General features: G+C 40.5%; 1 protein-coding gene across 3 annotated transcripts; it reads left to right on the forward strand.

The window, feature by feature from the left end:
* The first annotated feature begins 5458 nt into the window (after positions 1 to 5458).
* myb (v-myb avian myeloblastosis viral oncogene homolog) lies at positions 5459 to 14665 on the forward strand. Of its 3 annotated transcripts, none has more exons than XM_014018904.1 (15): positions 5459 to 5561; positions 7279 to 7396; positions 7513 to 7584; positions 7739 to 7831; positions 8595 to 8815; positions 9241 to 9463; positions 9554 to 9622; positions 10588 to 10692; positions 11079 to 11333; positions 11751 to 11866; positions 11946 to 12060; positions 12151 to 12246; positions 12544 to 12642; positions 13170 to 13253; positions 13333 to 14665. In XM_014018904.1, the coding sequence occupies exons 1-15, from the start codon at positions 5539 to 5541 to the stop codon at positions 13450 to 13452; spliced, it is 1809 nt and encodes a 602-aa protein (XP_013874358.1). In that variant the 5' UTR covers positions 5459 to 5538; the 3' UTR covers positions 13453 to 14665. The 3 variants fall into 3 exon arrangements, with proteins under 3 accessions (XP_013874358.1, XP_013874359.1, XP_013874360.1); XM_014018905.1 differs by having other exon boundaries at positions 13336 to 14665; XM_014018906.1 differs by lacking the exon at positions 5459 to 5561 and adding an exon at positions 5841 to 5909.
* Positions 14666 to 15984: the final 1319 nt, after the last annotated feature.

Consider the following 15984-nt stretch of genomic DNA (forward strand, 5'->3'; position numbering starts at 1 on the left):
AACTGCGCAACAACGAGGCAGAGGTGTGATTTTTCACACCTACACAGGATCTGAATACTTGTTTCCTTTTGAATAACTTTGAAGCGTTGTTCGGTCAAATCTGTGTGGCAAACCTGGCCACAGAGTTCTCGGAAAGCACAATCAATGAATCAGTGGTGGGCCCGAAATAGATTTCTAAAGGGGGGAAACATGTTGATGATTACTTGGATTAAACAGATGGATGGACAGATTGCTAAAAGAATGGGGGGATCAGTGGAGACCAGTTTGTTCAACTACTATGCAAATTAGTTTTATGTACTGACAAAAACATGTTATTTGTGTATTTTATCTTAGTTTATAGGTTTTATCTTTTATTGGTAGTGATTACGAACAAATGCACAGTTAAGACGGACTCAAGTGAAAGCAGAAGTTGTCAAATCTGTCAGTGACAGCAGGTAATTTTGCACTGATCTGGTTATTGTTGAAAGAACAAAGCGGGCGTGCAAGCGGATGAGGGGTGATGTCCATCTGAAGGGCTGGCAGTGGGTATGAGGTAATGTTTTACATAATTTGCTCAAGGCAACACGGCATTATGGGAAGTCTTTGACAGGAACTCACTACAGGGAAAATGCAAAACGTGCACCACTGGCTGTCAAGCCCCAGCAGGAGAGTCAATATAGGAACAAAAAGCAATTTAAAAAAGTAAACGTGATGGTTAGTTTTAGTCAGTATGTCTTTGTAATAAATTGTTTTTATTCCTAATCTTAAAGAAGTAAAAACCCCACTGTAATGGTCACTGAATACATCGAAACTGAAAAACTTACTGACTGAAAATCAATGCATAAGAATTAAGCATTTGTTTTGAATATGGAATTATTAAAAAAATAAGTTAATTTAAATGACTTTGACAGGAAGGGTGGTTCCCGAGAAAAGAGAAAATAATTTGACCGTAGGAACGTGATAAACTGTAATCATCATCACAGGTGACTTGAGTCTTATAATCAGTCAATCCTCTTATTTTAAAAACACATATCGTGCTTTAAATCTTTCTTTTTCACATTTAAATCCTTTATTTGAGGTCTATAAGCCCCTCTTTCACCCTTTTTCTGAGGTTTGTCTCAGATCAATTCGTTTTGACGCTGTCTCTTTAAATGGAAACAAGACGCTTCACACCCCACACCCCACCCTTAGAGTGGTCCATTGTAGCTTGATAGAACGGTTTATGACTATACAGCAGCGCAGAAACTTTTTATTTATAAATGAATTAATAAATGTCAACAAGAGAAGACGTGTCCATCCAGCCTTGCATGTTGAAAACTGAACGGGTTAAAGATATGACCCAAATAGAATATCTACGCTCCACCGGGAGAGACTAAATTAAACTTTTCTGTGCTTCTGGAGACTCCAAATACACAACAAAATGTAAGGCTGAAAAAGATGATTTTTCATGACACGTCCCCTTTAAAGTGTGAACCACAGAACGCTAAAGATGACATGGTTAAAGACCCAAAACACACAGCTAAAACACCCAGGACTAACTAAGAACCAAACAATGGACTTTTCTGAATTCTCACAGAGTGACTAAAACTGCTGCGAAGATATACAACAAATTTTAAGCATAGTTTTTGTCAAAGCCAGTTTCATTGGTTTGTTCTTTTTAACTATTCTGTTAATTCATAAGCAATGGTTTTCTTTTTAACTTATTGTTTTTCTTTCACCAAAGGGTACAAACAAATGTATCCACATCTATCCACATTTATCACTAGTTTGTTTAGGAACCCACTTTTCCACATGTTACATCTGCAGATACACATAATTAACAATGCATATCTTTGAAAGCCTTGTGTTGTGGGACGATATACCTCAGGCTTCAGGAGCTGTCATTAAAATCATTCAAATTAACCAACCTGAGCGCACAGAGCTTTCCAAAAAAAAAAAAAAAAAGTGGGGTCAGCCATCACAAAGCCTGCCATCAACTTGCCCAATCGCGCCCATGCAAATGTTCCCATGTGAAGAGTCAATGGGTTCCAGGTTTCCTGTTTGACCCACTATGGTGTCATTTGCATACACTGGTGCTCCTCTCTCAATTTGGTGTCAGATAACATTGTGTAGTTTGGAAAATAAAAAATGACCATCGAGGGAAAATTAGGAGCTAAAGACCTAGCACTACTTAAAGGAATGCATCAGCTGCCCTTTGTGACAGAGTTTTAGATTAAAATCACATTATGTTTAAAAAATGTTTATTGTCAAAACCTTAAAATAACTCGACTTATTTATTTATTTATTTATTTATTTATTTATTTATTTATTTATTATATACTGTATTTGACCACTTACTCATTTTGTGTTGGCTAAATTCAGTTAGCTATAGCACCCATTTTGAATCATGCTGACGCCAAAAGTTAAACAGTTGTAAATAAACATTCAATGATTACTTCCTGATAGTTTAATTGAAATCTGGCCAGTAGTTCATGAGATATTTTGTTAACAGACAGGGTCGACACAAAATTTTAATGCCAGACTTTTCTGCAAAAAAATGTCACATAATATGTAGCACTCAGAGTATGACTTGGAGTTGACTCTCAGCTACTACCACACCAAATTTGACCTCAGTTTCAATAAGCTGAGTTGAGGCCTTGTTTGTGATTGCTCTCATCGGTTGGCTGCAGTGGCCATCTTGAATAGTGTTGACCCAAAACATTAAACAGCTGTAGAGGTTCACCCAGGCATAATTTCTTGAGAGTTTCATTAAAATCCATTGAGTGGTTCCTGAGATATTTTGCTAACAGACAGCGTAACACACTCACACAAAACGTTGACGCATTTGCCTTTTGGCAGCTGGTGATTAATATGGGTCTTGTGCAATCAGACATTCTTAATGTTTGCTGACTTTTTGCGACCCAGTTTTTTTTTCAATTTAAGACATCTATTACTGCAGACTTGCATATTTACTATATACTGATATCCTGTAATTAGACATTTGAATAGATTAGAAATAAAAAAGAAAAAAATTGTATAGGTCTTCTGGACGGGTTCTTCTCTAATGAAACGTTTCGTCTCTCCTCCAAGAGACTTCTTCAGTCTGAGAGTTTCAGGCAAAATTCAGGCTTTTAAGCCCTGCCTCCATGTGACTGATACTCACATCACATGGCTATCGTTGACACCTAATTAACACCTATTGTTAACAGGGGGTGGAGTGACACTGGCAATAGCAGCGCTGTAGGAGGGGGACAACTGAAAACGGAGGCCTCCACCTCTGTTTAATGATGGACGGTCTTTCTTCACAAAAATGGCTTCTTTTACTCCTCTCTCAAACCAACGTTCCTCTCTATCAAGAATGAGAACATCCTCATCTCTGAAAGAGTGACCGCTGGCCTGTAAATGAGCGAAAACTGCAGAGTTCTGGCCATTAGATGTAGCTCGTCTGTGTTGGGACATTCTTTTGTACAGTGGCTGCTGAATGTCCCAACACAGACGAGTTACATCTAATGGCCAGAACTCTGCAGTTTTCACTCATTTACAGGCCAGCGGTCACTCTTTCAGAGATGAGGATGTTCTCATTCTTGAAAGGGAGGAACGCTGGTTTGAGAGAGGAGTAAAAGAAGCCATTTTTGTGAAGAAAGACCGTCCATCATTAAACAGAGGTGGAGGCCTCCGTTTTCAGTTGTCCCCCTCCTACAGTGCGGCTATTGCCAGTATCACTCCACCCCCCTGTTAACAATAAGTGTTAATTAGGTGTCAACGATAGCCATGTGATGTGAGTATCAGTCACATGGAGGCAGGGCTTAAAAGCCTGAATTTTGCCTGAAACTCTCAGACTGAAGAAGTCTCTTGGAGGAGAGACGAAACGTTTCATTAGAGAAGAACCCGTCCAGAAGACCTATACAATTTTTTTCTTTTTGATTTTTTACCTGGATTACTGAGATGCATCAGGACAGATTAGAAATATCACCTCCTCAAGGCAAAGATGACTGGAATAATACAGAGGTGAGTGGAAGAATTGAAGCATATAAACTGCTGCATGCAGGCAACCATCACGGCCCTCTGATTGCATTTATTGGTAATTAAAGTGGCGTGTTTGTGGTGTTATAATCACTATAGTGTCGTTTAGTATTGTACTATGGGAGTAATATTTATATTACGCTGCCAAAATGCACTATATTGTTTTGCATTAAATGTTTTCTGTCTAAAACAACACAGGTCTTTGTCTGCCAGTTTTTGAAAAGTACCCTGGGACAATAGGCTGTTCCAGGGTGATGATAATTATTAGTGACCCAGACAATAAGGAGGAACTAATTCAACGAGAAGACACATTTATACAAATAAAGAATTAACCCCCTCAACCTCTTCTTTTTGCAATGAATAGTTGAGCAAGGGTGGAGGAGGGATGAAAATCCAGCCATTAAAAAAAAAAGGAATAATCATAGCACACACAAAAAAAGAGGTAGGTCCTGGAAAAAAAAATACAGGAGAATACTAAAGTTATGCAAGGGTATTATTTTCTTACTCATCTCTCAGAGCTGAAAAACAGGCTCAACTTGCTCTGAGTTGGGATGTGGGTTATTTGCATTATTACACTCAAAGAAACTTCAGGAACAAAACTTTGGAAAAGGAAAAAAAAACGTGATAAAGGCAGCCTTTAAAGTCAGTTAATATGAGTTCCACGTGCAATAATAGTTTTGTATCTACTGGATGTCTTTAACTCTGTTTATAGGCGAGCACAAAGCGCGTTTTGTCGCGGGATGACATGAGGTTTTCTTGCGTTTTTATTTTTTTTTTAATCATAAGGAAACATCTGCAAACACCAGTGGGCACTCCGCGAACAGGTGGTCCTGACACCGACTTCGATGTAACTTCGCCTTTTTTAACATGCAAACCTATTCTTATTGTCCAATCTGTCCAAATACATCATTTTCCTTCTTCTTTTTTTGTTGCAGGGGAAAAAGAGAAGCAACTAAAACATTGCTCAATGAAAACGCGTTCAGTGAGTGGTTTGAACACTTTAAGGACACTTCGTAAATACAAAACATTATTTTCCGCATTATGTTTTTAAAAGTTACGGCTTAAAGAACAAATAAATGAAAGTAGCAACTAAATAGCACATCGACTTGTTTTTTTTACTTGTTTTATGACGCTTTTAATGTTTTTGGATAGATTTTACTCACTAGTGTAAGCAATACGCTTGGTAGGATATGTGCCAATTAAAATACACTTAAATGTGCTTAAATTGCTTGTCTCGTTGTTACATTTTTTCCAAGTTGTATTTTTTTTTTTATTTATTTATCGTATTTTATTTTGACCAAAACCTATATCGTTGAAACGCGAACATGAAAACGTCGGACTGCACGTGAAGTGTTCCGGACATGCGCAGTCGAGCGAGCGCCAATTTAACCGGGATGCGAAGGATGGTAGGAGGGAGGAGGGGAGGGAGGAGCGGCCCACAGAGTCTGCTGCAGTTTAAATTAATGTCAGCCTGCCTGCTCGCACGGAGAACAGACTCGGCGCAGACAGCGAAAGGACACGCTCGGCTCAACACCCGCTGCCTGCCCGGACTCAAACATGACTCGGCGGCCAAGAAACAGGTACGCTCAAACAACGAAAGCTGTCTTGAAACTTTGCTCATTTTATTTTGAATGCAATTACCTAGTTTTTTTTTTGCAGTTACCATGTTATATCTGTGCGATAACCTGCACGAGGCTGACTGATTAAAAGGCGCATCTTAATAGCGCGCGTGTCTTTTTTAAAAATGTGTTTAGTGCACTTTTTATTATTATTATTATTATTATTATTTGCGAACCATTATGTTTCCTTGACCCGTGCTATGGTTGTTGTCGCTCGCGCCAATGACAGGTGGCGGCGGTCATCTGGCATGTGCGGTCCTCGCGCCGCTGTCACTGAGACGCGCGCGCCACGCTGCTGCTACCAGGACGGTGCGTGGACACCGGCGTGAAAATAATACACGATTTACACACTAAAATGTACATATTATACTGTTTTTTTTTTTTGTTTATTCTGACCTCAGAAGCAATTTTCAGGCTTTATGTTTTATATTTTAATGCTTTACCTTCTGCTGACCATGACTTCTGCAGTCTGTTACTTTCGTTTTTATCACGTTTAACTCAAGTTACTCAACTGTGTCTGGTTTAAAGGTCATTTTCCACCATCTGAAGACCAATATTTATTTCACAGCATCTCTGAAAGCGAGAGGCGCTCACTGGTTATATGTCCTCTGCAGCGCGTGCGCCTAAACTACTACTTTGTTTGTTTGTTTGTTTGTTTGTTTGTTTGTTTGTTTGTTTGTTTGCGACCCCATTATTTACTGAGATAGCTTCTTATTCTTTATGCCTGGAAAACATTAATTCCCGCAGATTTTGTGGTAGTGGGAACTCAGTTTTTGGTGGTTTCCAGTGCGGGTTGTTTGCCTATTTTAAGGGTATTAAACAAACAAACAAACAAACAAACAAACAAACAAACAAACAAATCTTTTGATCAGTAAAAAGTGCACTGAGTTTTTAAAAAAAGTTCAGATTAAGTAGTTTTTAGGTGACTCATTGTTTCCAAAAATGAAGTGTTTGGGTTTTTTTTGTAACTTTTGCACAGTTTTAAAGTGATCCATTCTGTTTAAATTAAATAATTAGATGAAACTTGCATTTTTTTACAATAAAATGTGGACCTCTGCAAAGTTTTCCTTGTTAGTCAAGCTTTTTTAAGTTAATGGATAATTTAAAAAAAGGAAGATAATGCACAGTAAATAACCACACACACACACTTGTACACCTGTTCTCTTTAAAGCAAGCTACCTGCTTCCACATTCTTCAGGTTCGTCAACCTGACTGGTTAACCAGCTACTCCTCTGTGTGTGTGTGTGTGTGTGTGTTCGTGCACGCTGCACAATACCACCGCAGGTCTGAACACGCCAGGGTCACAAAATTATGATCACATGCGCCAATCCCAGTATCTGTGGAAACCAAAAACACTAGAACCTGTTCATCCCTCTCCCTCCCTCCCTCCCTTCAGGTGGCTGTTCTTTCTCGGCCTGTCTTTCTTTCGTTCTCTTTCTGCTTGTGGGTGTCTTGGCTCGAAGCCTGCACCCAAACCTTCAAGAATGACTGGTTCTCTGTCTCTAACACCTGATGACTTCGAGAGTGGGGCTGGTTATTATTTTTTTATGCACTCCTTAAGGAGATGTTTAAACAGTGATGCAGAAATAAACAGGTGTTCATTATCTAATAGACTCCGTGCCTCTTTTTTTTAAATGTCGTTTTTTACATTTTGTGCTCCCTCTCTCTGTGCCCGCAGTGTTTACAGCAGCGAGGAAGATGAGGAGGAGACAGACATGTACGAACACGACTATGATGGATCGATGGCCAAGACGGGAAAACGCCACCTCGGCAAAACCCGCTGGACACGAGAAGAGGTACACAAATCTTTTAGCAAATCAGAATCTCTTCAGGAGCTAGTTTTAATCGCTCGTCCCCACAACGGTCGCTTGTCAGTGCTTTTAATAAACACAAAACGCTTTTTTTCACGCAGGACGAGAAGTTGAAGAAACTTGTTGAGCTTCATGGATCGGACGACTGGAAACTCATTGCGAGCCTATTAAGTGTAAGCGGCGTGACCGGAGGACAGACACACACTGTTTTCATATGGAAAACCAAGCACCGCTGCTTCTTTGCAAAGTGCTTGTTATTATTCAGAACTCACGATTTCCATACAAATTAGATAACAAAAACGTGTTTCTGCTCTTTGAACCGATCAGAATCGTACAGATGTGCAGTGCCAACACAGGTGGCAGAAGGTTCTCAACCCGGAGCTCATTAAAGGCCCGTGGACCAAAGAGGAGGACCAACGGGTAGGAAAACAAAACACTCCTCGGGTCACTTGAGGACACTTAAAACACTGCGAGATTCTAAAGCACTTATAATATAAAGACATTTATTTCCAAGAGGCACACTTAAGCTCATTTAGGGAAATATTTCAAGTAATTTTTGTGTTTTATTTGCAAGAAAAGGGCAGTAATGATCATAAACAATTACTTTTTGTTCCTGAGTGATTAAAGCAACCCCCGTGTGGCAATTCTTCATCTGCTCTTGCACATTTTTAGCTTCTGTTTCACAACATTTAGCTTGTTTAATCACATCCAACTAGTGGAGTAGTATCGTGCTAAATCAAAGGAGTTATATTTCCAACCAGATGCCGCTGTAATGATTAGCAGATTGGCTGATGTTTCACTGGAAACTCCCTCGCTGCTTAGCAGCAGGTGTTGTCTGTCGCCTCTGTTAGCTGAGAAATGAAGACAAGATAGAGAGAAATTAGCGGGGAAGGGTTGGATCATTTAATAATGCAATATGCATTTCTAAAATATGTTTTTCTTTTGTTGTTGTTGCATCCTTTCTACCTTCCCCTTGCGGGTCATATCTTTACACACCTCTACTTCTCCCTCTCCTCCCTGATATTACTGCTTCCTTCCCCTTTCCCAATGCCCCTCTTCTACCATTCACTTCCTTTTCAACATGCTCTTTCCTCCTCTTCCTCTTTTGCCTTTCCCCTTTTATTTATTTTCTTTTTTTTTTCTTTTTTTCTTTTTCGCACCCTCAAAAATTCAAACGCCACAGGTGATCGAGCTGGTCCAGAAGTACGGAGCCAAGCGCTGGTCCGTGATCGCCAAGCACCTGAAGGGCCGAATCGGCAAGCAGTGCCGCGAGCGCTGGCACAACCACCTGAACCCGGAGGTCAAGAAGACCTCGTGGACCGAGGAGGAGGACCGAATCATCTACCAGGCGCACGAGAAGCTGGGGAACCGCTGGGCCGAAATCGCGAAGCTGCTTCCCGGCAGGTGAGGCTGAGAAGGAGGCTGAGAAAAGGAGAAGCTCAGTGAATCACTGAAATCTTGCTGGTTAGCTGTGAAACGTTGCGGTTAGGAGGCTGACGTTGAAGAGAGGTCATCTTATGAGTTTTAATGTGAGAAAACATGGATATGAAGACAGGATGGTCTTTATTAAATTTTAAAAAAGGTTTGGAATAGAATGATAAGAGATAAATAGCGTTAAGATAATTGTAATTGCTTTATTCTGATAACCTTATCACTGGCCTGCATGTGTTTGTGTGTTTGACTGTGACTTTCTCTATCTGTGTCAGCTCGTGTGCGCCTGTGCTGATAAACTTTTTCTAACACCTCTTCTTGGATCAGGCCGCGAGAATGTCATGGGTGTGTCTGTCTTCGGTAAACACTCAACTCGTGCTGTTGCTTGCGACCCGCAGGACCGACAACGCCATCAAGAACCACTGGAACTCCACCATGAGGCGAAAGGTGGAGCAGGAGGGCTACCTGCAGAGCGCGCCCAAGACCAGCGGCTCCTCGCTGTCCATCGGCCACGGCTACGTCAAGTCCTCCGGCCACGTCCTGAGCTTCCCCCACCACTCGCCCAGTCAGCTGTCTCCCGTGTCGCCACTAAACTACACCTACATGTCTGACACACACAGAGTAAGTGGGGGCTTCAGGATGTTGGTGAGGAAACTAAAGCAGTGCTGTTTACAGTAATTAATACGGACGTTTGTCTGATTGGCTGAACAGGTGCCCTTCCCAATGGCGTTACATCTAAACATCCTGAACATCCCCCAGCATGGAACCGCTGCCATACAAGTAAGATTAAACCGTCGCTACAGATGGATAATAACCTTTTCCACACATGAGACGTTCGGTTACTCACATATTGGTCCTATTTTTATCCAGGCTTCTGTGTTTTGTTCAAACATTCATGTGAAAATGACAGGAGATAGACTGTTGAGTTGCTTGTGACAAAGTCACAGTGTTCTCACCCCATGGTCTCACATTGCAGGGGTTCTCAAGCCATTTGGGTCTGGGGACCCCTTACAAGGGCGAAAAAATTTCTAGGGACCCCCTCGTAAACCCCATGCTGTTTTAAAAGATAATTTATAGTCATTTCAACCCCTAAATGCCTTGAAAATATATATATTTTTAAAGTTTATTATGTTTTTTTTATTAGTTCCTTGTTCTCCATGCATTTTTTAAAATAAAAACCAAATTAACATTTTAGTAAAAATTTTCGAGGACCCCCAAGACACCTCTCACTGACCAGTTTGAGAACCTCTGGCCTAACCAATTTAAAATACAGTGGTCATGTAAAACTTTAAATACCACATTTGCTCATATTTAAACTCATTGATTAATCAGAGTGTTAAATCTGAGAAATCAGTGGCAATAAACCGTGTCTTGATTTAGTAAAATTAAGTTAAAACCTCCATTTTGGGTTGAAACAGTCAAACGTGTAAGACGTTATGAATTTTATTAAACGATCAGACCCGGAGCGGAACCTTTTCAGTACCAGTTTGACCTCATTCTTTTGGTTTATATGAGGCGGGAAATTATCTGTGAAACTTGCTGACTTCTGTTGCCTGTTTGTTAAAGTAACTTTATAGCTTGGTGCCGATTTATGTTTTAGTCCAAAATGTGTCTAAAAACACTGGTAGGCTCGCTTGTCACCAGAGTGATGGAAAACAGTGCATGCGTGTAAAAAGAGGCCAAGAAAAGCTTATTTCAAGACAGGAAATCACTAATGTATTCCTCCTACGTTCTTCTCCTTTTAGAGACACTATAGTGAGGAGGACCCTGAGAAGGAGCAGAGGGTGAAAGAGATCGAACTGCTGCTCATGTCGACAGAAAACGAGCTGAAAGGACAACCAGCACTACCAGTGAGTAACACATCTGTCTGGGTTCCAGTCAAATTTATAAATATATATATATAAATTAAAAAAAAGTAAAAACACGACAGCACAATTTATGTGCTGGTGTTCTCAACCCTGCCTTTGAGGACAGTGGTGTTTGTGTGAATAAGGAGGAGGAAACATCTGGGGGGTCTGTTTCTGCAAAAGTGACGAAACAGGACCTTATCACTATTCCTGCGTATGTGTGTGTGACCCCTTGTGCAACCCTCCTACTCAACACTGTTGCTCTTTTAATATAAAGTTCCCTTTCTTCATCTCTTTTTCTCATTTTTTTTAATTGTCTTTTGTGCTTACTTCTCCCTTATTCATCACAATCACGCTCTGACATGCATTTCTGTCCCCTCCACCACCAGATGAATTTGCATTTTCCAAGCTGGCCTAGTCAGAGCTCTGCGATCGACAGCTCAGACGGCGCGGCGATGTCTTTACCTCATCACCAGGCAGCCGCCCCGGCCCTGCCTCTCGACCAGAGCTGCCTACCGGAGGAGAGCGCCTCGGCGACACGTGCCCACCGCAACAACTCGAGCAGCGGCAGCGGCAGCAGCCATCACAGCAGTCCAACGTTCTCAAATCCTATTCCAGAGTTTATGGAATCCGTCATTGATTTGGTAAGTTTATAATAAATTGTGAAAAAAGTAGCAACGCAGATTTTATTTCCCCCTCGTTTTGGGCCTTGACCCATATTTTACCGCCCTCTTCCCAGATCCTGGCCTTTAGCCGGAGTGTTCATAAAGCAGGCAGGGTCTCGCCCAATCAGAGCTCAAAAGTTGCTTTCACCTGCAAGTCTTCAGCAATCAGAACTCTACCCTTTTCACCCTCACAGGTAGTTAAATACCCGAGTAGGACCGGAATCCACCCAATCCCCATGTCCTCTGACAACGTCAACAACCAATCACTTAGTGGTTCTTTAGCTGTTCACCGGCATCTCGTTATTTTCCCTCACTTCCAGATTATTATCTTCCAGATTATTATAGCCTAAAACAAAACCCTATTTAACTGATAGTTTTTCCTCCTGCTCATTTCAGTTTCTCAACCAGTCGATGAGCTCAGAACACTCCGACGACAGTTTACAGATGAGCATGCCCGTAGACTCCAAGCCTCTCATCGACCACTCTGTCAGGCCTCAGAAGGAGAACGAAATGTAAGATCCCTAATCTCCCGTTGTTTCATGCTTGTTTCATGCAACGGTGTCTAAACTCTAATCACGTTTCCCCACCCAGATTCCGAACTCCAAACATCCGTCGATCAATCCTCGAGACGAGTCCTCGTACACCCACACCTTTCAGATCAACTCTGCCCTTTCAGGAGACCAAGTATGGACCTCTCAAACTCATGGTAAGAGCCCCCCCCCCCAAATCAAGTTTTAATATGTCACATGCTGTAGTGCCCTTTGTACTGACTGGAGGAGGTGTTTTTTTCTCTCAGAATACACCTTTGGAGCAGCAGATGGTTGTGTCCATCAAGCAGGAGCCGATGGAGTGTGCTATTGATCAGCCGCCTATGAAGAAGATAAAACAGGAGGTACTTCCCGCACAACACAAGCACACAGATGTGACTACAGACCAGTGTGGGACTTTAGAAGTTCACATGCATATATTGTGAAAGCAAAGGCCAGCCAGAAAAGTAGGTTCTTTCCCCTTTGCAACTCTGAAAGCAAACGTGCACAAACAAATTTGAGCTTTATTCAGATTTGCAAATCATTTCTGATTAATATATAGATTTCAGTTGCGCTGTTTGGGGCTGTTGTGCACGGCTGCAGCTAGGTTCCAATGACCCTCCAGAGTCGTGTGTCATGTCTTGATGTGTTTTGGGTTGAAGGTGGAGTCCCCGTGTGAGAGGAGTCCCTGCATGCAGTGGGAAGGACAGGAGCTCAACACTCAACTCTTCTCCCCTAGCTCCTCTGCACAGGAAGTACCCGTAAGTCCCATCTTTGAGCAATACAAGTCTTTATCATTCAAATCTTAATCTTAAAGCAATAGTTTGAATCTTTCAAAGTGGTGTTCTGTGGATAAGATCATATGTTACCTGTTAAAGATAATTTGAACATCATTTTGGAGAAATAGAGTTTAATTGTGAAAAAAAAAACTGGCCATCTTAAAACAACTCCAATCGCCAAGATTATAAAGTGGTCCATGCAAACACTATTTCTAAACCTTTACATTACCATCAATTACATGGAATTCAACTGCAAGTATAAATAATAGCTGCAGCAGCTAGTTGTAGCTGATCTTGTGGCACTTCCTGCAGAACATAACCATGTACTGTAAAAGCGGCGATCCACTCAGATTTAAACTCTATTTCTCCAAACTGAGATCTGTCTACAGCAGGTAAGATATTATATGAACACAGAACTCTAATTCAAAAACTCTTTAATATTAAACTGTATATTATTTTACCCCTACTATTTAGGTAGAACCTATCTGATCTCTGATTTGTTCATTCAGGATCTGCTTACGAGCTCTTTGCTGAGTGACGATGGACACAAAACCTACCACGTTCCTCACAGAGACATGAATAGCCCACTACAGGTACGCATAATTCTATTTATATAAATAATGATGGTTGTTGCCCGCGAAGCATCAAAACCCTGACTGTGTCTCCTCTCAGCAGCACCAGCTCAGCTCCTGGGAGCAGACGACCTGCGGGAAGACCGAGGAGCACACGATGGCCTCCGAGCAGAGCCACAAGTACGTCAACACTTACCCTACGAGGACACTGGTGATGTAGACAGAGACACATCTGGACACATCGAGGCACGCTGCGCTGGACATGGCGTCGCAGATTTCATATTTTGTTGTGGTACAACAGTTGGGAGAGGCTTTTATGCCAAGCGGTGTTTTTTACACTCAAACTTGTTGGATTTCAACCAGCGAAAACTACATCTAAAAGAAAATTTCATTTGGGTTTTTCTTTCTCTTTTGGTCTGAACTGTTTTTTTTTTATCGTAATTGTTGTATTATATATGGGGAAAGGGTGACTATGTTTTCATTGGGCTGTATTATTAGTTATAAATTTTGATATTAATATAAAGAACAAGTTAATTTATTGGTTTGATTTTTTTTGTTTGTTTATTTTTAATCATAACTCTTGTTGTTTTACAATTGACCAATTGAGCAGTGTTGTAATTTTTAAGTATTTAAGCCCTGTTAGCATTATCATGTATCCAAAAGCATAGTAATGATTTCAAAACTGACCTCTGAGTTTAACACATGAACTGTTTCACTTGTTTTATTTTTTCTCTTGGTTTTCAAAGCCTGTTTGGGTCTACTGGAAATTTCAACTGTTTGGCCTCATGGAAATACTCAGTAACAAGGATCGAGGTGTCCGTTCTTAAGTCATTATTAATGGTAAAATCAGGCCAGCCGCACTAGTATTACCTTTATTTCATCAAAATTGAGTTTTCATTTCAAATTGCAAGTTTTTCATGGCCTTCACATTATCCTGCACTGGGCGATATTAATGAACAAATGGTTACATATAAAAATATATATAAATAAGACAGCAGAGAAGAGGGGGAAAACGATTACACTATATACATTTCAAAATCTGAAATGAGCTTCATGATTTGAAACCAAGAGCTTCACCCAGTAAGAGTAAAACCAAGCTGCACTTGAATTTTTATATTTGTTTTTTAAAAAGTGAGGAAAGTAAACACTGATGTTTTTATATTATACTACAGACAAATCCCAGTATAACCTTTTGTATCATTTTTGTAAATGCCTTTTTATAATTTTGTTTTGTACTTCGTCAGCATTTTTTTTTACAAACTTCTGTAACACATTGAACACAGCAGACAATCTTTTATATATGTTTTGATACTAGCTTTGGAGCCTTTTTAACTTTTTTTTTTTCAATACAAGCATTTTATAGATGAGAAATTTTCATGTTTTTATACTTTTCTATACTGCCATGCAAATAAAGTGTGCTGTTTTTATTACAACCTTGTGTTCAGTGTTATGTTTTTGTTTAAAATGATTAAAAACATGCATAAAAGTGACAAAGGCTGATATGGTGCGATAAGAAATTCAAAAGCTGTCGTAAAAATATTTTCATGTGTTTAAATTGGAAGCTACTGTTAAGTTTATAATTGGCAGTATGAAGCCATAAAATTGTCTGGAGTGAATAAGATATCTCCTCCCCAGTATTCAAATACTGTACTTTCATCATCCCCCCTGCCGATACAAAGGTTTGTTGTCATAAAATCCTGCAGCAGGTATCATAAAACTTTCTCTTCATCGGGCTTTCTCTAAAAGGTTGGATCATTATATTAGCTAGTGAAGGATATATGCAAATGCTCCCAACTGTTGCCTGCGTGTTTGAGGACGAGGGGCACCGCTTGCACACAGGGTAGAAATACAAAACAAAATTTTACAATACTTTATGTCTTTACACAGACTTCTGGCACAGGCGCACGTGAACAGAAGGAACGTGAAGACGTTTTGTCTACAGTTATGGTATAAAAACATGTCCTCAAACCTGTGAGCTCCATACTCAGTCTCTTGAGGGGACTGTGTTTCCTGTTAGGGCTATAGAGAACCAAAGGGCCCCTTGCTCATACCAAGAGCTATATTTATAGCCCCTCCCCTCCAGGTCCTTATAGCCTCCCATCCCCCTGACCCCCTGGTACAACCACCTTACCCTAATCCACCTCACTGCCCTCAAATATAGATTCCTGCCTAAAGTATAGTCTCAGAGGGACACTAAAAACAGAAACGACACTTATCAAGCTGGTTATTTGTCAAATATGTATTTAAAGAGACAGTTTGAACTTGGGTTCTGTGGGAAGATTACAAACAAATAATATCTTATCTGTTGTAGATAGTTCTTTGAACAACCTCATTTTGAGGAAATTCTTTAATTCTGACTACAACAGCTATAGCTGAAGACCGTCTGAGGCTTAAAATAGCGGCAATCAAACATTTCATCGTCATCTTTACCCTGTGGTCAGTTTTACATTATTTAATCATTTAGATCAGGGATGGGCAACTGGTGGCCTGAGGGCCACATCCAGCACGCGGGTGACTTCCGGCCGGCCCGCCAATGAGGAGTTTCAAGGCAAACTTAAGTGCTTAGCTTGCTGCCATGAAAGATTTTAAAAAGTCGCCACTACAACACGTTGCACAAAGCTAAATACGAGAAATTTATCGAAGTCACAAGTATCGTATTTGATCATGCATGATATGATCATCATTTTTTGAGCTTTAAAAGCATAAAAAATCTACTTATCAATAACCTGTGTACAATACTCCCCCCCCCCCC

The sequence above is a fragment of the Austrofundulus limnaeus genome, unplaced genomic scaffold (assembly GCF_001266775.1).
Source record: "Austrofundulus limnaeus strain Quisiro unplaced genomic scaffold, Austrofundulus_limnaeus-1.0 Scaffold205, whole genome shotgun sequence".
In the NCBI taxonomy this organism is placed as follows: Eukaryota; Metazoa; Chordata; class Actinopteri; order Cyprinodontiformes; family Rivulidae; genus Austrofundulus; species Austrofundulus limnaeus.

What these genes read in the sequence shown, in the direction of transcription:
- myb (XM_014018904.1), top strand. Translation starts at nt 5,539, where the DNA reads ATGACTCGGCGGCCAAGAAACAG. An exon ending in GCGAAGCTGCTTCCCGGCAG is followed by an intron (nt 8,816 to 9,240) that starts GTGAGGCTGAGA and finishes TGCGACCCGCAG; the next exon opens with GACCGACAACGCCATCAAGA. An exon ending in ATGGAACCGCTGCCATACAA is followed by an intron (nt 9,623 to 10,587) that starts GTAAGATTAAAC and finishes TTCTCCTTTTAG; the next exon opens with AGACACTATAGTGAGGAGGA.